The sequence below is a fragment of the Elephantulus edwardii genome, unplaced genomic scaffold (genome assembly GCF_000299155.1).
Source record: "Elephantulus edwardii isolate Elephantulus edwardi_28Jun2011 unplaced genomic scaffold, EleEdw1.0 scaffold00006, whole genome shotgun sequence".
Classification (NCBI taxonomy): Eukaryota; Metazoa; Chordata; class Mammalia; order Macroscelidea; family Macroscelididae; genus Elephantulus; species Elephantulus edwardii.
In genome coordinates this window covers 28,351,712-28,373,338 of record NW_006399756.1, presented here as the reverse complement: position 1 = coordinate 28,373,338, position 21,627 = coordinate 28,351,712, and the positions used below count along the sequence as shown (strand labels likewise).

General features: G+C 44.6%; 1 protein-coding gene across 1 annotated transcript in view; it reads left to right on the top strand.

Annotated features, from left to right (window-relative positions):
• Positions 1-21,627, top strand: part of SUFU (suppressor of fused homolog (Drosophila)) — a 112,606-nt gene that overhangs the window by 57,202 nt on the left and 33,777 nt on the right. Inside the window, exons 4-7 of the mRNA XM_006879977.1 lie at positions 17,275-17,417; positions 18,296-18,381; positions 18,663-18,735; positions 21,385-21,538. Of these exons, the coding sequence (XP_006880039.1) occupies positions 17,275-17,417; positions 18,296-18,381; positions 18,663-18,735; positions 21,385-21,538 (456 nt within the window). The remainder of the gene's footprint in view (positions 1-17,274; positions 17,418-18,295; positions 18,382-18,662; positions 18,736-21,384; positions 21,539-21,627) is intronic.

Sequence of the window (21,627 nt, the reverse complement as noted above, 5' to 3'; positions counted from 1 at the left end):
TTTATGGAGAAGTGACTGATTCCAAATCTGAGGCAGGAAATATAAAAAATAAACCAGGGAAGCTGTCAATTATTGTGAAAGTCATAATAACAGACTCAATGATCTATTTTAGAGACTCCCCCTGTTTTAAAGGTGGGCATTTCAGATAACAGTGACAACTGAAATAAATTTAAATACATCTGTGAAAAAAGCAAGGGCTGTGTGAAGATGGCGGAGTCTGGTCTCTACTAATTCCACAAAGGGGAAGTGTCCAGTATCCACAGCACAAAACAAATTCCTTCAGACATGTTCTCCCACGCTCCTACACTTACTGCTCTACTGCGTCTAAAATTCGTTGCAGTGACTATTCAGACTTTATAGAACTATACTCATGATTATAGAGATTATTAGGGAAGGTAACAGGCTATAATTCAGGTTAGCAGCAGAATATAATCCCTCAGTCCAGAGAGTTTCTCAGGTGTGGTCACAAGCCCTTTGCCCTTCAACTTCATTGTTTAGGTCAGCATTACAAAGTTCCCTTAATCTTGTCAGTTATGGCAAGTCCTCCAGCAAGCTTGGTTGAAGGCCTCTGTCTGTGGTTCTGTGGGGCAGTAGTCTTAAATCACCTCGGCCTCAGGCTGGTCTCTGGTTCTCTGTAAGGCTGCTGCTGCTGCTTTTGTATAAATCTTGGTCTAGCTGGTGCAGGTATCTCGCACTAAAGGATGCCCCACTGCTTCCTCCTTGGTGGTTGAGATGCCAAATTTCTGCTCCTGAATACACCCACTTTATGGTGAAACTACGCAGTCCCTTGTGAATAGATCAATACACTCTGTTAGCCTGTGTATGATCCCACCATCCAAGTGGCAAAGTAAACCCTTGACACCACAACATCAGAAAGTTAAAAATCTGTGCACTCATGATAATACTTTCCTCCCTTTATTTTATACTGGTTAATTTACAGTGTTTCTGTTACCTGATCTTTCTCCTTTCCTTCACCCCACCATCAAATTGTGTGACCCTTTGATTAACCCCACCCCACCCATCCTCACCTTCATAATAATACTTTAAAGGACAAAGAAACATTTTCTTTATCGTCTTTAAAAAAATATTGAGACTCACTTTGTTAATCAGAAACAGGCAAATGAAGGGAAATAATCTGTTTAAACGGCTTTTCTCCATGTAAATTTTCTCCCTGTCACTTATGAATTGTGATTTACAAGTAAAATATTAGAGAGGATTTCAGCTAAAACATTATAAAGGATGATAGAATTAAACTATCCTTACTTTTGCAAATTCTTAGTAAAGTTTGGGATCTAGGCAATTACCATTAATTACTGCTAGCATCACCACCTTTAGGTCTAATCTTTGGCTGTTTACAGGAAATAACCATGGGACAGAAGACCATGCTAAATTATAACATGGGATGCAGTCAACAAAAGTCAGACTGAAACAACAATGCTGGGGATGTTGTGGGGAGATTGGAACCCTTATTCACTGCTTGGAGTGTAAAATGGTATAATCACTAAGGAAGTCAGTCAGGCACTTTCTCAAAAAGTTGGAAATAGAAATAACCATTTGACCTGGCAATTCCATGACTGGAAATATTCCCTAAAGAAAGCAGAGCCACCACTCAAACAGATGTATGCACACTCATATTTATGGTGGCATTATTCATAGTGGCAGAGAGATGAGAGCAACCCAGGTGCCTAACAAAAAATAAATGGATGGAAAAACCATGGTGTGTTAACACACAATGGAATACTACACAGCACTGAAAAACAAGGAATTTGTAAAACATTACACAACATAGGTGACCCTGGAGGACATTATGCTAAGTGAAATATCTGTCATAAAAGGACAAATACTGCATAATACCACTGTTATAAAGTAGGTCTGACATGGGGAGGTTGGGGAAAACTAGGGAAAAAAAAGAGGATAGATAATGAACACTGGATTGGAACAGCTAAAGGAAAGAACTGTTTAAAAGGAGTATGTTGCTAGGCGTTACATGTATGACAGCAGTCCACAATAAGAGGTGCATTGCAAAGTGCACTGGGGGGAGGGGAGGAAGAAAACTGCAACAATGAATGAATATTTTTTTTATTTAATATTTTTTTATTGGGAAAAACATATTGGGGGGTACAAGGAGGTGAGGGTTGGGGGCAGAAGGGTGAGGATGGGCCAGGATGCAGTTGCAGAGCTGCACAGTTTGGTCGGTGGGGGGAGCAGGTGAAGGAAATGATGAGGGTCCAGTGGGGACCAGATGTTACAGAGGAATGACAAGCATTTTCCAATAGTAGTTAAACCAACTGTCTTACTGATTTGGGAATTGGATGCCGACTCTCTGGCTTCTTCATGCTGAACAGGGGCGTAGATATAAAGGGGGGAAGGGAGGACGCTTTATCACCTTACTGGTGGTCTTGGGTTACAGCTGCTTGCCTTCTTGCTCTTGAGGGCCGCGATGGTTCGCCCCGAGCCGGTGGCCAAGCGCAACCTGCCCTGGGCAGAGGGCCGAGGGCAGCCCACCCCGGGCAGAGGGCCGCGATGGCTCGCCCCAGGCAGAGGGCCGAGGGCAGCCCACACCAGGCAGAGGGCCGCGATGGCTTGCCCCAGGCAGAGGGCCGAGGGCAGCCCGCCCCAATGAATATTTTTTTAAAAAAGAAAGTAAACTGGGGGAGGGGAAAGAGAGAAGGAGGGAGGAAAACGTGCAACAATATATGAATGAAAATCCAAGTTTCCTGTAAACTTTAGTTAAAATCACAATTAAAAATATACAGTGAATGAATGGAATTCCAAAATCTCTGTAGATGTTCATTGAAATGAAAAATAAATAAATTGAAATATTTTTTAAAAAATAGACACACAAAGAAAATGTTCATTTAAATTCACAGAGGACTTAAAAATTATACTCTGGTTTTTGTTTTGTTTTTTCATTGTAATATTAGGTAAAAGAAATTAGTCTTTTTCAGTTTAGTCATGCTGATTCACATGTATAATTAAAACAGGCTTGGGTGTTATGACTTTAAAAAAAAATGTCAGACTGAGAAACTCTCCTGGACAAACAGTCTAGTTTCTCAGCATATAATATGCAAGGGGGGGAAAAGAGCGAGAGGAAAGTTTAGATTAAAAAAGCTTAAGAAGTAAAAGAGATGATGTGTGGACTTCTTAGGCAGTAATGTGAGTGATACAACCATTTTAAAAAGGCATTTATGTAAAGTCAGATTTGCCAAAAAGAAAGTCAAATTTGCACACCCACTTACTTATTTTATAATATTAAGAAACTACCATAGTATCTTACTATAATTTTTTTTTTAGATGTACTAGTAGTCACAGTTAAGGTTTTTTAAAAGATATTGTATAGGTTAGGCGAGCTCTGGTGGCCTAGTGGCAAGAAGCTGCACTGCAATCCCAGAGGTTCACGGTTCAAATCCACCAGATGCTCTGCTGAAAAAGGAGGAACAATTTCCTCCTGTACCAGTCTGATCTGATTTGAGGTACACACACACAAACAAGAAAATAAAGTAAAATTAAATTAAAATAAAATAAAATTTTAAAAAATATATTCGAGATTAGATGACATAATACGATGTCTGGAATTTGCTTCTGAATAATCCTCTTGGGGAGAAGGTAGAAAAGTGAGTGGAGTTATAAACGAATCAGGATTGCTTGTGAGTTGATAATTATTGAAGCTAAGTGATATGTAGGTATGAGTTCATCATATATTTTCTGGTTTGATTCATAAATTTCTCAAGTTATTAAGGGTGGTTTTGTTGTTGTTGTTTGTTTGTTTGTTTGTTTTGTCCTTTAAAGCCGTAGTTTCAGATCAGAAATTAATTTTTGAGGGATTTGAAATGCAAACTATGTGATGAGTTTGTAGTCCCGCCAAGTTCTGCTGGATCACAGTGAGAATGAATTCCCTGGAAACTGGATTCTCCAGTTAGTCAGTCCACCTCCATACTTCAAAAGTTCCTTTCTCCTTACTGTTTTGATGTGGTTGGTGACAGAGAGGAAGGATTTGAGGTTTGTTGGTTTGGTTTGGTTGGTTCATCCAGTTTTCTCTGCCACCAGACTGAATCTAGTGACTCACTTCGCAATAATTTCTTCCTGAGAACATTGGTGTGAAAACCCTGAGCTACATACCATCCTGCCTTGAATGGTTCGCTCTTGGTTATGTTTGCACTCAGTCTAGATGAGATTAGATTGTTTTTGGAATGAGTCTTGAATTTGAGATAAGATTTTATTTTAACTGCTCCTTGACTAGCTCCAGAAGGTTTCTCTTCTAATATTTATTGGAGACCAAATTCTTTATGTACATAGGGCCAAGGCAGACGTGGCTCTTCTCTTAGAATGTGCCAGACCCACATTCTGTCCTCATCATCCTTTTTCCTAAAGGAAAAAACAGAGATGCTTATTTTGTCTGCATCTTCCTAGTCTGTAAGTGCCAAGGATAAACTGTCCCCACTCCCTGAGCAAACACAAAAATGACAACAAAGGGAAAGATTTTATTCTAGAGTGGAATGTCCCTCCATATTTCAAGACCCCTGTGGGGTCTGTCTGCAAAGGGGCAGGATACCCTTCCTCTTAGAATTTAGGCAAAATAAGAGCTATGCCAAAGTTTTACTTGGGAATGTTCACAGATACAGTTGCAGCTTTACTCCAGAGCAAAAATGTATCAGCCCTACCTATCCCTAAGAAATAGGATTAACGGGTGTGTATAGCCCTCCTGGTTGTATTTATAGATGTGCTTTTGTTCTTAGATTTTAGATGTTTTCAGTGCATCTTAATCTTAAGCCACAAAGCAATAAGAGAAGTGGAAGTACGCATAAGAAGCCATGCACAATTATGATGGAAATACAACTAGCTCCTAATGAAAATTACAAGAAAAAAGATTGTTTGCATGTAACTGACAATAACCAGCCAGAGAAGAGGAAAAGTAAAGGAAAATAAGCAGTTTGAAGTGTGTGGTCTAGTCAATTTAGGAGACATCAGGGCATCTGTTTAGGAACTTAAAAGCTAAGCTGTTGGAAGTGCTGCTGGTGACGTTTTAGTTGTGAGGCAGGAATGGATTCCAGGCTGCTCGAAGCTGCACCACCACGTTCTCATGAGTGAAAGGTAAGGTGTGATCTGAGACAGACCTGCTGACGGAGTTCCCTCTGCAGATCAGAGCCCAAGTTTATATACAAATAATACATAAAAATGCCTAAAAATTCACTTTCTATAGCATTCTATACTGTGTCCGTAGATACAGTTGAAGTCCTCCTGGACCGTGTTATCTCAGGCCCTCCATACAGGGCACCACTTTATCTGTTCATTGGTGGATCGTTGAGCTTCTTAGCTTTTTTCTTTATATTCACCTTCTTCTAGGAAAATGGTTTTATATGTTTTAAGTTGTGGTGGTGTACTTCATTTCATTTTTGCCTTCTTTTAATGTCATTACAGTTGTTCTACGCTGTGCAATTAAATTTTTCAACTAACAGTATGTCTTGGAAATCTGTCCATAGATAAAACTGTAAATTCTCTTTCCTGCTGCCTGTGATGTCCTAGTGCAGCTGCGTGATTTGTCAGTTCCTCCAGTGATACACTTTACTCTGTTCCCATTTTCCCTCTGTTAAGAACTGTGAGCATCCTTGTTCCTCCTTGTGAACATGTTTTAGAGTAGATACAAAGAAGCAGAAAGATTAAGTCAATGGGAAGCGTCCTTTAAATTAATAGGTTCTGTCAGGTGACTCTCCAGAATGACTTTGCCAGTTTACGTGTCCCTGACAACTGAGTGGATTCTCACTGTAGATTTAACCAGTCTCTTCAAGAAAAAGATGAACAGAATAGAGGTATGTTCTTGATTTCTAAAGCTTCAAGGAGCTCTGGTGGCCTAGTGGCAAGAAGCTGCACTGCAATCCCAGAGGCTCACGGTTCGAATCCACCAGATGCTCTGCTGGAGAAAGAGGAACAATCTCCTCCTGTACCAGTCAGATCCAATTCGACAGTACACGCACACTCAAAAATTAAAATTGATTTCTAAAGCTTCAAAGGCTCTCCTGGTGTTCTTTGACTGAAATGTGTGTAGGAATTACAAGTTTAAAATCCCCTCAGTTTCTCAGACTTTAAGAACAAAGGAGTTTGGGGTTGGACCAGGAAGAAGCAGTGGCCACTCTGTGCTGGTTACAGTAGGCCTTGAGTGAGAAAAAAGCAAGGCAGGTTTTGTACAATGATAAGCGTCTGGGCAGAATAATTTTTCTTTCTGAGACTGACAGGTGTCTAAACAGACGGAACTGCTTAAAAGGAGTAGTGAAAGTGCTTGCTAGCACAGGGCTAGTGCACTCTGCAGATGCCGAGCTAGGCAGGATCTGTGTTCTTCACGGAGGGCGTGGTGAGTGAGTAGATGGACTGTGACTGGTGGCTGGGGAAGCAAGGTGAACTGGCTGAAGGCAGTGACCAGGTAAAACCCTGCTGAGCCATGTGCAGTAAAGGTACTCACCCTGGCCTTGCAGGGAATGAGGCTGGTTCTTCTGTAGTCTCCAGAGACTCGTGTTCACTTGCAGGCCCCAGGGTCTCCAACACCCAGCCAGCCTCTTCTCTCTTGTAGTCCAGTTTGCTGGGCTTCTCTGCTTAGAAAAGGGGTATTCAGGGAGGTGGGGGGGGCAGGGAGAGGGGTGCAACAATGAATGAATGGAATTCCAAAATCTCTGTAGATGTTCATTGAAATGAAAAATAAAAAAAGAAAGAAAAGGGGTATTAAAAAAAAAGGGGGTATTCCTTCCCCATCACAACTTGCTTTCATAAGACTCTGGCTTTGAGGGGAGAGGAAGGAAGCTGGGGGGCCAGAGGTTTTTGAGCAAATACATAGGGAAACAATTCCGAGTCTCCTTTAACTAGTTTTCTAATCCTCTGTGATTCCTTTGATTCTAGGCGAAACCTAGAAGGACTATCCTTTACATTTCCTTTGGGTGTCTAAGAGTAAACATGCCTGCTCTTGCACTTCTTTACTTAATCAAATGGGACAAGACAGCCATTTCCCCCCTTGTGGTGTCTTGCAACCACATTTAGCCAAATATCAGATAGAACTGGCTGAGCAGAGTTTTCTAATCAAACACTTATTTGAACTTTTTAAATCATGAAACAACAGCATTTAGAACTCTTCAAAAATGACTAGGGCGAGGTTTGTTGTGGGGGGTGGCAAGTGGTTTATTCTTATTCTTGCTTCTACCACTTTGCCAGGTTAGAAGAACTTCACAGTTGGTCCACACTATCATTCCAGCTATCAGCAGATGAATTTGGCCTTTTAGTCACATGAGCTCATTAACCACACCATTTGGAAAGTCTGTTTTGGTTTTTATCCTTCTGTAGCTTGCTGAGAGGAGACACTTAGTGAAATGCATTGACACAGACACTGTAGCATTGGGCTGTCATGTGTCAGAGATGATGCGGATGGCACACGAGAGGTCAGGGTACAGATCTGTTGTTCATAGAGTCGCTGTGAGTTGTATTTGACTCGATGGCACCTAACAACAACAATAGGTTGCTTTAGAGGAGCTGTGGTAAGGAGTTGCACTGCTAACCTCAAGGCATTTGGTTTGAATGCACCAGCTGTTCTGAGGGAGAAAGGAAGGCAGTCTCCTCCTGTGCAGTTTACAGCCTCTGGAAATCCGCTGGAGTGTCAGCTGTGCGTTGGTTCCAATTCAGCGGTATGTAACAACAACATACCTTGCTCTTGTTTGTTTACTCTAGCCTGGCCCTTTGGAGGGAGTCCTGTTGAAAACTTGAAGCAGGTCTGTTATGTAATCCAGGGATGTCATTTCTCTACTAACATCTATCCTGATGCACATGTGTGTGACAGACTAGGAAGCCAAATGCTGCCATTTTGTGCCCATGGAAGTTTCTGAGTTTTGAGTACTCTCCTGTTGTGTTCTTTTTGCCAGATCTAGCATTCAAGGGCCATTGCCAGGGCATACTTGACTTTCACATCTATGTAATGTGCTTATATCATTGCTTTCAATCCAGACTGAATTCAGCGTTGGCTCCCTGGAGGGGGGAGAGCCAGGCAGGTGGGGAAATGCAGACCCTTTCTGAAGTGCCCACTCAAGTGCTTTGCCTGACTCACAAGGAACCCGGGAGAAGGGAGATTTGCTGTTACCACAGATCTGTGCCAGGGGAAGAGGGCCTGCTTCCCTGTTTGGTGGTGGTGGTTGTCAGGTGAGGGTGGGGTTGGCCCAGGTGTTGGCACAGCAGAGGCAGTGCCTTCTGTCCAAATGCCTGCATGACATGCCTTCAAATGAAGCTAATATCTCATGGGTGTGTTAAGAGCTCCAGAAATGCAATCTGTGACAGTGACATCAGGCTGCCCTGTAACTGTGAGCTTCTGAAACTTTATTGGTTCTTGCTGACATTCTGTAGGCTTTAGATATTTCTGGACCATATCAAGAAATAAATAGACTGTCCACATACCTCCCCATCCTCTCTGCTACCAACTTGGTATAGATCAAGGAGAAAACACCTAGGGTTTAGAAACTAGAGGAGGCTTCAGTGAAGGACCAGTGGGGGCAGAGGACAGGCTAGGAGAGGCCAACAGGATTGACTTAAACTTTGAAAATGCCACTTCTCTGGGTGGGGCATCGTGTGGCTTCCTAGACATGTACGATTCTGTCCCCATAAATGTATTTTGGGGCAGTAGGCCTCCAGGTGACTTGAAGAGGCTATCTGGAGGGTCAGCAGTGGCTCGGTTCCAACTCAATGGCACGCAACTACAACATCTAATCTCGGAGGAGTCCTTCACTGACCCCAGCTCAACCAGCCATCCCCCTGTGGCTCCCACAGAAGCTTCTAGGCCAGAGGGTGAGGGGCAGCGGTTGGATTCTCAACCCTTTCTCCCCGACCCAGTGCACAGATTCTGGCTGCTGGTGGCCATTGGGGTGTTTCTTTCGGAGCTACTAGTTAGAACGTCACCATGACTGTACTTTCACAAGGAATAGAGACACTTATTTTAGAGTTGTGATAAATTAAGAACTGTTAAAGAATGGTTTTGTCTCTCAGCATTCTTTCAAAGGCAGCATTAATTATTTTGCAAACAATAGCTATTTATTCTGCAACCCATTCTCCTTGATTTTGCTAATTTGTTAGATCCGGACAGTCTAACTTAAAAAATAGCGCAACCAAAGTTGCATGTTTGAGGGATAGGGTGGCCATTCTAAAGGCAAGTTAGAATTTATATATGGCACAGCCTCAGCTTTTAAGGATCCTTTTTTCTAATCAAAAGGGAGTTGTTTGTTATTAGAAAATGAAGGTTTAAAGAAATGGAACCTTTCTCTGAAGTAAGCAAGGAGCAGGACTGTAACTAGACTTTAAAATAAAAGTACTGTTTTTGCCACCCTGGAGTGGTTTTCTCCTCTAGTGCATTTGCTAAACACGTAGCTTTCTCTTCCGTTTCCTGTGATGGACTCTGATAGTGGGAGGAAGTTTCTCATGGAAAGGAAATATTTCTCGTGGTACTTCAGAGCTGTAGCTGTGAGAACTGCCTTGTAAGAGGGCTGAGTTGGGCAAAAGTTACCTTTATCACTAACTGCAAGACCAGGATCAGCAGGAATCCAGTGCCACCTTCCTGCTTCTGTTCTTCATCACTGGCCACTTCCATGGTGGAAATTCTTTCTCAGACCCCAGTCTCCCAGAATTAATTAGGTCAGACCTCAGCCCCAGCCATCCTGACCTTGCCAGTCAAGACATCCCTGGCTACCTGAGGCCAAGTAACTGAGGAGCAGCCTTGGGCCAAGTGATCTGTTCAACTCCCTGTATTTTAGACCAGCTGGTCTTCCCTCTGTTCCTCCTTCTCTCCTGACCTTTCTCTCTCCCTGATCTCCTGGGCTAGAAGTCTCTCCTCCTTTGTCAGCTGGCTTGCAGCCTTTCCTTAACATCCAGCTCTGAGTGGCTGTCTGCTTCTGTGGGTTCGTTAATTCTCTAGAGAAGATCATAGACTATTACCTGTGCTTATAGCTATCTACTCATTAGAGCCAGAAAGGACGTGAGCAGTGAGGTCCCTCAGGCAAGGTCTGAGAAGGGTCCTCCTGGGGGGTTTCCGTCTCCCCAGGGATGCTCTGACAGATCCTGGAAGCTCCAAAAATAGTGTCCCAAGACCCAGGGTCCCCCGTTCACCAGGACCTTAATGACTGTGCATACTCCGTGAATATACATCATGGCAGTACCAAGCCTCCTTCCTACTAGAAAAACAACAACCATAAAAAAAGAAAAAAGGGGAAGAAAAAAACCCAAATCCAGGCCTGTTGCCAGGGAATAGAATACTTGGTCATAGCAAGTCTGTAGGACAGAGGAAGGTGCCCCAGCGAGTTTCCAGTGATGTGATCTTTACAGAAGCAGACTGCCACATCTTTCTTCCGTGAAGCAGCTACTGGGTTTGAACCTCTGACCTTACCTTTGCCACTGAGCAGTCTGAGCTCCTTTTAGAAAGAACAAAACAGAAAAACCCATTCAAATTCATGCCGTTGAGCTGGCTCCAGTTCATAGTGACCCTCCCTCGGGTTTCCAAGGCTGTGAATCCTAAGGGGAAGAGATTGCCCATCTTTCTCTTTGAGGGCAACTAATGGATTCAAACTGCTAGAGAGGCCCAGCTTTTGGGTGAGCAACACAAGGTGCTGTGGATTTGCCCCCAGAGCACCTTAACTGCTCAAGCTTTTTGAAAAACCAAACACACAAAGCCAGACCTAGTTTTTTGCCCACAGGGGCAAAGCTCAGAGGAGGAGGGGAGAGAGCAGCCATCTAGGCCTCCCCTGGCATAGCTTCCTCCAGACACACAAGCAGACAGACCTCTGTACTGCCACTTTTGAGTTAGAGTCCCGAGGATTTGTATTCCCATTTCTTGATGCTTCAGGGAGAGAGTGCAGGGAGAGTGAGCATGCTCAGAGTGTGAGCCCGCAAGCTCCTCTAACCACTGGACTGGTGGACAGCTGGGCCTCCAATCTGAGGGGTTATTAGCATTTGAAAACCCCTTCCCCAGGAAGTCGCTGGGGCCTGAGTGCAGAGACCTGAGATGGCTCAACACAGAATGGGCCAAGCGTCCAGGGCATAAAGACCAGACCGGACTCAAGAATGGGCCCTTTGTGGCTTTGTCCCAGGCTTGAAAACTGTGACCAAGGCCCTTTCATTGTGGAAAAAGACCATTTCTTGCCCACAGCAGAGCTAAAAAGTCTAGTGCCCCAACCTGGCAGATCTGGAGAAGGTTCTGCCAGTCCCTTCCTGGAAGGTTCTGTTAGCATGAGTTCTCTAAGCCTTTCTGTGATAACTTAGGTTTTCCCTTCTCCCACCCCCTTTAACTCTGTAAAACCTTGCTAACATGTGTTGTTCCTACAGCAGTGACTTGGACTGATCCATTTTCTTACCTTTAGGGTCTCCCTTGCCCAGTTTCATAAATTAAGCAGGAGTGGCATCCACTTCCTAAACAACATGCCTCTGGAAACTATGAACTTTGATAAATGTCGAGAGTTCTAGAAAAACTTCAGGCCTTTTGTTAGGGTCGCTATGGGTCGTAATCGACTTGATGGCAAACAACAACAACTGAAATTATGCCTTCTGTAAGTATCTTTTAAGGATCCTGATGACAGAGTACATAACATAACAGGATGCAACCAGAAGGTTGACAGTTTGAAACCAGCAGCTTCTCTGTGAGAGAATGGACATTCTCCTGCTTGTATCCTGTAAAGATTTACAGGCTTGGAAATCTGATGAAGAGTCAGTGAGAGTCAGAATCAACTAGATGATAATAGGGAGGGGGTGTGGATGATAATAGGAGGGAGTGTGTGTGTGGGGGGTGTGTTTAAAGTGTCTTTTGATAATTCTTACTCCGCTTAAATAGGAGATTTCTGATGGCTTAGTGGTAAGAAGCTGCACTGCCAACCCAAAGGCACAGAGTTCGAATCTACCAGCTGCTTTGCCAGAGAAAGATGGACAACCTCTTCTCATCCAATTTACTGCATCTTAGAACCCATTGAAGGGTCAGCCATGAGTCAGTTCTAACTTTAGGTACATAAGAACAACTTTAAAAGTTTGAATTGCTACAGTATTTTTAAAACATTGCCAATTTTTATCAATAAAAGGTCATACCTCCAAAACTTCCTCTTTTGTCTTGTTTCCAGCCTTTATCACGGCCGGGGTTGGGGTATATTTCTACAGACTGAACATTTGATCAGCTTGAGTTGTTTATGCACACAGCCTACTTTTAAACCAAGAGCAATAGTGCCACCTACTGGCAATTGCTGTTAGTTACAGGCAGTCTGGCCAATGCTTCTGTTTTCAGATAAAGTGACTGCTTTCCAAAACTTTGTGTATTCAAGTGAAGAGCTTCAGTTTGAAGTATTTGTACTATATTCCAGCACAGGAATAACAACATGCAGCACTGTAAAGCACACAAATTAGACTTGCTGTTGCCTGCTTACATCCTAGGAAGCATGTAAAATTTGTGACTGGGCAAGTGCCCAGGGTTGTAACTAATTAGTGGCAGAGGCAAATTGAAACTGCTTAGAAGTTTGCCAAAACTGACAAAAATTTTAGCGGGAGGGAACTATTTGATAGTATGAACGTTTCTATTCAGTAGCATGACCCACTTCTCTCCATTTTTTTCCTTAAAGAAATTTTCAATTTTATTTTACTTTATTTTATTATTTTTTGTGTGTGTACCATCAAATTGTATCTGGTACAAGAGGAGATTGCCCCTCCTCCAGCAGAGCATCTGGTGGATTCGAACTGAATACTTCTGGCATTGCAGTGCAGCTTCTTGCCAGTAGGCCACCAGAGTTCCCTTCCCATTTTTTTCAGGTCTCCATTTGATGTGACTACGGAAATCTTTCACAGCTTTTAATACTTGTTCATTTTAGCTTTTTAGCTTTAATGATGTTAAGTATGCAACAGTTACCAGCTAGAAATTAATAAGATTTTTTTTCAGTGTGTGTTTTTTTTTAATTTTATTTCATGTGTGTGTGTGTGTGTGTGTGTGTGTGTACCGTCAAATCAGATCTGACTGGTACAGGAGGAGATTGTTCCTCCTTCTCCAGCAGAGCGTCTGGTGGACAGTGTGTTATTTTTAAGCTGTCAAATGATATTGCTTGATAAACAACACTGATTTTTCTATTTCCTAAGTTTGGGATAGTGATGCAAAGTTTGGTATTGTTGAGCCAGTTCCGACTCACAAAGGACCCCAATTCAACAGGACAGAACACTTCCTTTTCCAACACCAGGCTCAGAACTGTTCCTGTTTCTGAGCCTACTGTTACAGCCACTTTGCCAATCCATCTCACCAAGGATCCTCCTCTTTTCTGCCCCCTCTACTTACCAAGCATGATACACTTCTCCAAGAACCTCCTTTAAGAAAATATCTGGAGAAGGTAAGAGAAGTCTTACTATCCTCAGTCTCCGAAGCATTCTGGCTGGACTTCCTCCGACGCAGTGTTCCTTCCTGTAGTGTGCATCATACCGTGGTGGCTTTGTGTTACTGTGTTGCTCAAAGGTCTGCCACTAGTATTTCAAATAGCAGGGTTACCAGAGGGTGGACAGGTTTCTTTTCCTTTTTCCAGTCTTTTTTTAATTAATGATATTTTTATAATGCAACATCTATTTTTTCCACAGCATATTCTTCCCATTTAATTTCCCCCCATTCATTCATTGTTGCACATTTTCCTCCATGTCCACCCCTCCCCTCAGTTTGTTTTTCTCTTTGAAAAGAAAAAAATATTCTTTCATTGTTATAAAATACCCCCCAAGTCCACTGTTCACTTTACTATGCATTTCTTTTTCTGTAATCTTGTCATGAAAATAGTACCTAATCCAATATTCCTTTTAAACAGTCCTCTCCCTCATCTATTTCAATGCAGTATACATTATGTATCCCTTCTTTTCTTAGGTTCCTCCTCACCCTGATGTCAGTCCCGTTTTACAACAGTGGCACTATGTAGTATTTGTCCTTTTGTGACTGAGATACTTCACTCAGCATAATGTTCTCCAGGGTCACCCATTTCATATACTATTTCATTAGTTATTTGTTTTTTCAATGCAGCATAGTATTCCATTGTGTGAATATGCCAGAGCTGCTCTATCCATTTGTTGATGGGCACTTGGGTTGTTTCCAACTCTTTGCTGTTGAGAACAAAGCAGCTATAAACATGGGTGTGCTTATATCTGCTTGGGTGGCAGTTCTGGTTTCTTTAGGGTATATTCCCAGTAGTGGAATTGCTGGGTCAGATGGTATTTCTATTTCCAACTTTTTGAGAAAGTGCCATATAGCCTTCCATAGTGGTTGCCGCAAGATGGACAGGTTTCACAGAGCTTCCAGGTGAAGACAGACTAGAAAGGGGTACTGGAGGTCTTGTTTCCTAAATACTTGGCCAGCGAAAACTTTAGGAATAGCAGCAGGACATGGTCTTTTGTCTGTATGGGACCTATAGAAGGGCTATTGGTCTATAGTTTTCTTGTGTTATCTTTGTCTGATTTTGCTATCGCTTGAGTTCTCTCTTTTTGGAGAGAGTTTGTAAAGAATTGGTACTAATTCTTTTTTAGGATGCTTCATAGAATTCAACAGTGAAGTCATCTAGGCATGAGCTTTTCTTTGTGACAAGTTTTTTAATTGTTAAATCAATGTTTTTACCTATGGTTCATTTTCTTACTTGTAGGGCATGTAAACTGCTTGTAAACACATGCTTCCGTAGAAGGAGACTAATTCTGGGGATATTGTGCTCACCAAGAGATGGAAAATTTGACAGTTTTCGTTGCTTCTGCCTAAAACTTGCCTTCTCTCCTCTATTACTAGTACTGTGTGTCATGGAAGAAGCAACTAGCTTTCCTTCTTATTTCCTGAATAGATGCTTTCGAGGCGGAGAACTAACAGCCTGAGCCCATGCTGTGGGTGGGAAAGATGGTTGTGTAATTTAACCTGTCTTATGAGGGTGTTTTCCCTCAAATCGAGGCAAGGGAGAGTGAAAGCTCTTGCAGACCTCCCTACTCTTGTCTTTCTTTTTTTCCTGACTGTCCTTAAATATGGCTAAAAGAATGAAGATGCCTCAGCCATGGCCATTTAGGAAATGAGACAGCTCTCATGTGCTAATCATCTCCAGGATAGCTAAGTGAAATGTAAAAACTAGAATGCTGTCGTTTGAGTTGGGGAGAGGGGCAGGAGGAGGGAAAGAAAGGAACCTGTAGAAACACAAAGGCTGGTAAAAATATTTTTGGAAAATACCAGGGATGATGATGGGAAACTTAATACTATTTGTTGTTGTTTGTCATTGAGTCAGAACCAACTCATGGCTCACCCTCCAGTGAGTTTTCAGAGGCAGTTAAGCACGTGAGAGGAGATTGCCCATCCTTCTCCTGTGGAGCAGCTGATGGATCCAAACCATGTGCCTTGGGATTGTAGCTCAACCTCTTACCACTAGGCCACCAGAGCTCCCTAACACTACTTAGGTTATAAAAGAGGGGGTTGCTTCTTAGGATTGTTGTTGTTATTGATTGCCTTCGAGTCAAGCTCGACTCATAGCGACCCTATGAACAAAAGTCCTGAAGCCCCTCTACAACTATTGACATTTATGAAAGTTCATAGAGTTTCCAGAGGCATAGTATTTAGGAAGTGGATGCCACTCCTGCTTCCAAAACTGTCACAGTATGTTATTGTTGTTATGTGCCATTGAGTCGCCTGTGATGTATAGCAACCCCTGTGTACAGCAGCTCTGAACCCTTCCCTGTCCTAAGCCAGTCTCGCTAATTCTGACGCACCAACCCCCATTGCCTCAGTTACTGTATCAATCCGTCTCATCCAGGGTCTTCCTCTTCTGCACTGACCATCCACCCTTCCAAGCATGATGTCCTTCTCCAAGGATTGATCTTTCCTGGCCACATGCTCAAAATAGGTGAGGCGGAGCTTCAGAATCCTAGCTTCCAAGGAGATACTTGGCTTCATCCTCTCCAAGACAAACCTATTTGTTTTCTTGGCAGTCCATGTTCAAGACGCTTCTCCAGCACCACAGCTCAAAGGCATCTATTCTTCTGTCATCCTTAGTAATTGTCCAACTCTTTGAAGCATAACAAGTAATTGAGAATACCATGGCCTGGATTAGGCACACCTTTGTATCTAGACTGACATCATTGCTTCTCAGCACTCTGGAGAGGTCCCTGACAGCACATTTTCTCAATGCAATTCGTCTTTTGATTTCCTGACTGCTGGTGTTAAGAGTGTTGATTGTGGATCCGAGCAAGTTGTAATTGCTAACAACCTTAATCTCTTCTCCATCTAATATGGTGCTGCCAATTGGCCCAGTGGTGAGAATTTTTGTCTTCTTGATGTTGAGCTTCAATCCATATTGAAGTCTTTGACTGTACAGTCCTTGACTTTTGCAGCAAGTGTTTCAGGTCTTCTTCAGTTTCAGCAAGCAAGATTGTGTCATCTGCATATCGTAGGTTGTTAATGAGTCTACCTCCAATCTTGATGCCACATTCCTCCTCATAAAGCCCTGCTTCCCGAATAATCTCTTCTGTGTACAGATTGAAAAGGTATGGGTTATGCTACCTTAAACAAGATTTTTTTTTCTTTTTTCAAAATAGCAATGGGCCTGTGCTATGTGCGGTGCTAACACTGTGAGGCAGCCGTGTATGCGTGTATTTCTCCAGCAGGCTGGTACAATGCCCGAGTTCTCATGGAAATAGCCTTCTTTCCAAGCTGGAATCTCTGGGGCACTCTCCAGACCCCCACTTCCTTAAAACCTCCAGTATTCCTCAGAAGGCCCTACATCTGTCTACCTGTGGGAAACTGGTGCCAGAACTCAAAGCTCCCGATGTTGGGCATTCCCTTCTGAATGCTATTTCAGCAGCACAGAAATCCTGGTTGTCCTCCCAGGATGAAGGGCTTTCACCGGCCTCCAGCCTCCCTGTGGACTTCTGGCCGGGCAGCTCCACAGCAAAGCGCTTTGTACTTTCATGGCAGATCCAATTGGGTCTATCCACGTGTATCCCTTCCACGAGTGAGGGTGGAAGTGAAATAGATAGCAGACGTCTGTGGACTTCCAGGCCCAGTGAACATCCACACTAGCTGCCCGTCCTTGTCCTCTGAAGGCGGACAGAACTGGCAAGCGGTGGTACATTTAAGGGGGTTTTTTGGTGGGAAAACCCCACAAACTCTTCACTCTCGTCCAGAGTGAATATTTTCCCTCCCCACAGGGGGAAGTTGAAGAAGGCTGGCTTCTCAGATCTCATCCCATTCCAGGCCGGGATCATCATTGAGTTTTCCAAGCCCTGAATTTCCTCCTGTCTCTCCCACAGAGAATACCTTCTGCAGCGGTGACCACGTGTCTTGGCACAGCCCTTTGGATAACAGTGAGTCAAGAATTCAGCACATGCTGCTGACAGAGGACCCACAGATGCAGCCTGTGCAGACACCCTTTGGAGTTGTTACCTTCCTCCAGGTGAGATGGGGATTGGATGCTGCTGGAGACGTCCCTGTAGGACAAGTCCTGACAGAACAAGAGCTCTTTGGGAGGGGAGAGAAAGGACTGGAGGTTTCTCTTACTTTCAATATCCTCCAGTGACTTACAGGTAGATCCAGGTGGTCTGATTTAATCTCCTGCAGTGAGAGAAAAGGAAAGGGTCTGTTTGGTGGGAGAAAATGGCTACAGCTGAGAAGGAGGTAGCAGGAAGAATGTTTTGGTGAACTCTTAAAGACCTAGACAGTATCAGCACAGCAAGAAGCCAGCTCTGAGATGCACCTGCCCTTACCAGATGAGCATCCGCCCCAGCAGGAGCCTGTGTGCTTCTGGTCATGATAGAGTCTATATTCATTGATTTCCTTGAGATTTACACAAAGGCTCAGTCCTTGATAAGGAAAGGGAGCTTTCCTATAAGTTGGTGAGCCCGTTTGGTTGTAGTTCCCAGCTTAAAGAATCACAAAATGTTCTCTTTTATATTCCCCATGACACTAGACAAGGCTGAAATGTCTCCCTGGACTGGCCCTACTTCCAGAGACATGGCCTAGGGATCCATCCTGAATTGGCCCAAGTCCTGTCTCTTGCATCCAGAGCTGTATGTTGCTTCAGCCAAAAACAAACATCCCTTTACATTTGGGCAAGTTCACCCTTCAGTGCCCTGTCTGGATCCATCCGTCTCCTAGCCAGGCAGCTATTCCTTCCTGAGAAAAGTGTCCAATTAGGACACACTAGTCTCTTGGTACAGAATCCTTCCTGTGGTCCCTGCACCTGAAGTGACGCTGAGAGAACTTGGGTGGTTGACCTCTGGAGGGGTGGGAATGGACCATTGGCACACAGGGCCTCTTGTCCCTGGGCCTCAGATTGTTGGCGTGTGCACTGAGGAGCTGCATGCAGCCCAGCAGTGGAATGGGCAGGGCATCCTGGAGCTGCTGCGGACAGTGCCTGTGTGAGTACCCCCCTACTTTCCAAGGTGGGGTTGTTCCCTGGGCCTGAGGGGGTTCCTTTTCCACCCCATGAGTGCCTCCCCTTCCACCCTCTGTTATGTTGCCATTTAAAGCACTGATTTATTTGTCATATCAGGGCTACAAGACAGCTCTCTTCCTAACGATGTCTGACCACTAACCATCCCCCTGTGTTTCTGGGCCTGGGGCAGCAAACTAACAGGCTGGAGGCCCAGCACATTAGACCCTGACATTGTTACCATCATATGCCTTTCCTTGTCCACAGCGCTGGCGGCCCCTGGCTGATAACTGACATGAGGAGGGGAGAGACCATATTTGAGATCGACCCACACCTGCAAGTATGTCTTAAGTGAGGAGAACCTTTCTAGCACCCTGTGCCCCATGCCTCTTCCACATAGCACTGGCTTTCATCCTGGGAAAGCAGAGCAGCCTCATGTGTGAGTAAGTCTGCAGGCTGCATGAGGAAGCCAAGAGCTCAGGCCAGGAACGCACATGTATCTGAAACACATTTCTTTTACAATGGAAAAAGTTGCATTTTATTGTATGTAAATGATACATCAGTTAAGTCCAGCTTTGGAAAACTAAGTTGTCCAGCACCGTAAGAAAAATGAGTGCCGTGGATAGTGCTTGCCCGGTGTTCATTCCCCTTGTCCCCTTTTTAAAGAATTTTCTTCTGGGAGCTCCCTCCTTGCCTTTAACAGCCGTTTAGGTGCTGGTGACCATGCCGCCAGCTCCAGGAGTGATCTGATCAGTGAGTCCTCCCTTTCAGTGTTTTCATCTCAGCACTCTGCCTCTGAACGCCCCCTGGGTCGTCTGGTAGTCCTTGAGGTGTAGAAGGCCTCTTTCTGCTCACAGGTCTGTATTTGCCCACTTACCATGGCCCGCCTGGACAGAGTTTCAGGGTCTTCTTTGATCTTTTACCAGAAACATTCCCAGGTAAATTTTGAAAGCCAGATAGACCACACTTGACTTAATCCGGATGGTTAATAAGGCGCTTGACACCTGCTTGCCTTCACGTACCCCGTCTTGTCTGCCAGCCCCACTTGTACTTCAGGGCATTACTGTGTCTGAACTTTTCATACTGCTTTACAGTTTTGGTCAGCCATAGGCAGCTGCCAGGATGGTCATATACTTGAATAGGCGAGAGGTGACTAGCATATATGCATCCAATCTCTGGCTTCTTTACCTCAGATCTGTGAATTCTTGAGCAGAAATCCTCCCCCTCCACAGATGACGTTCCTCTATTTTCCAAGTGCTTTAACACTGATCTTTTCAAAGTGCTGCTAAGACCCTCTGGTTATCTCTTAGTTAAACTTGGTTTCCTTGTAGCTTCTGCTTATATAAGCAGCATGAACCCACAAAGGCTGTTTCCCTGAGCTTTCTTTCTGAAGCCACCCTGGGATCCAGCCTGGGGCACTGTGAGCTGTTGTTTGGCCCCTATCGTAAGTGCAGAATACAAAAAAGAACCTGGTCTTTTGAACTAGTAGGGTAAGCAGACTCCTTTTTCCACATGCCAAGAACAGTTCTCCCTGATTTGCAGCCTTCCCTGAGACCAGCCAGCAAGACCTGGAGCACCTAGCGGTCTTAAAAAGCAAGCAGGGGAACGATGGGAAAGCTCAGCTTTCTCTGCTGGTGCCTGTGTGCATCAAGGATCAACAACCGTGCATCTCTTGGGACTTTCTGGGCCCTGCTTGCAGATAATTAATTTTAGAGCTGGTTTGCATTTTGATCCAAGTTTTCTACCATTAACCAGCTGTGTACCTTAAATAAGTCTCTCAGTTTTTCTGGGTTTGGGCTCTTTTTTTCTATTTTTTAACTCTCAAAGAAAGTAGATTGGACTAGTTGAGCCTAGAGGGGTATCTTTAAATTTTATTAGGTGAGGTGAAGAGCCTTAAGGCAACTGGTGGGGAAGGGAAATGGCAGGTTCTACCTTGAGCAGTATTTGACCCTTACACTCCTCACATAGAGAGTTTGAGCTGTCACGCTGCCACCTGCATCTCCCTGCCAATCTCCAGGCCAGTGGTGCATCTGAAAAGGAGGCGATTGCACCCTGTGCTTCCCCAACTACATTCCCTGGCCAACCAGTAGGCCCGTGTGTTGCCTGTGGACCAGTGGGGGGCAGGGCAGGCAGCAGAGCACTGCAGGCTCTTATTGAGATGCTCACTCACGAGGAGCTTTATTTGGCCCACACGGCTGTGTCCAGCCTTCCAGATGACCTTTAATCCAGAGCCCAGCATCACAGAGCTGTTTTATGCCAGAAAATCCCAGGGATGTTTTGAGTACAGCTTTTCCTTGAGGCCATTTGGAGCGCCGTATTTGGACTCTGTGGTGCCAGGGCCTGCATGAAGGCCTGCTCTACGCCTTTGATGGGGTCCACAGGTGATCGCTGCCCTCCAGGCCCACATTTCCATCTAGGAAATGGAAAAGAAACACCGTCCAGAGCCCAAAAAGTTAGCCCGAGAAGCAAGGGGAAATCGAGCTCACAGTCTCTGGGGCCCTTCATTGTGCGGCCACACCCTCTAGCTGTTAGAGGAGGAGATTGTGAGCCCAGAGTCAGGGAGGTGGTAGGAGTTCTGGTCTTTCCTGCTGCTGCAGAAGACAGGGTGCCCTTCCTCAAAGGCCAGGAATGAGAGGAATGAGCGTGCCTTCCCTCAGGAAGCTGTTCTGTATCTGCCGCATCAGCGCCATGCACCAGCGTGAGGTGGATGTAGGCAGGCTTCTGCATCTGGTATGAAGGTGCTTCTGCTGGAAGGTCGATGAGAAGGGAACATTGGGCTTTCCTCCTGGCTCCCCTGAAGGGGCCCATGGGGGAGGAGTCCAGAGAGCATCACACATTGATAACCAGACAGAACAAAGTTAGAGACCCAATTCTTTAATACTCGTCCCATGATCAGCACTTGCAAGGGTGGGTAGCTGAGTAGGGCGGCAGGGCCCTTGAGCCACCAGTTAGCTGAAGGAACTCTGGCCCTTTGGTTCTTTTCAAGCAGGAGAGAGTTGACAAAGGCATTGAGACAGACGGCTCTAACCTGAGCGGTGTCAGCGCCAAGTGTGCCTGGGACGACCTGAGCCGGCCCCCGGAGGACGACGAGGACAGCCGGAGCATCTGTATAGGCACACAGCCCCGGCGGCTCTCAGGCAAAGGTGGGGCCATTGTCCAGCCTCTCCACCTCTCATCCCCACTCCCTGGTACACAGTAAGAATCTCTGACAAAAACAGCAGCCCGGGCAATA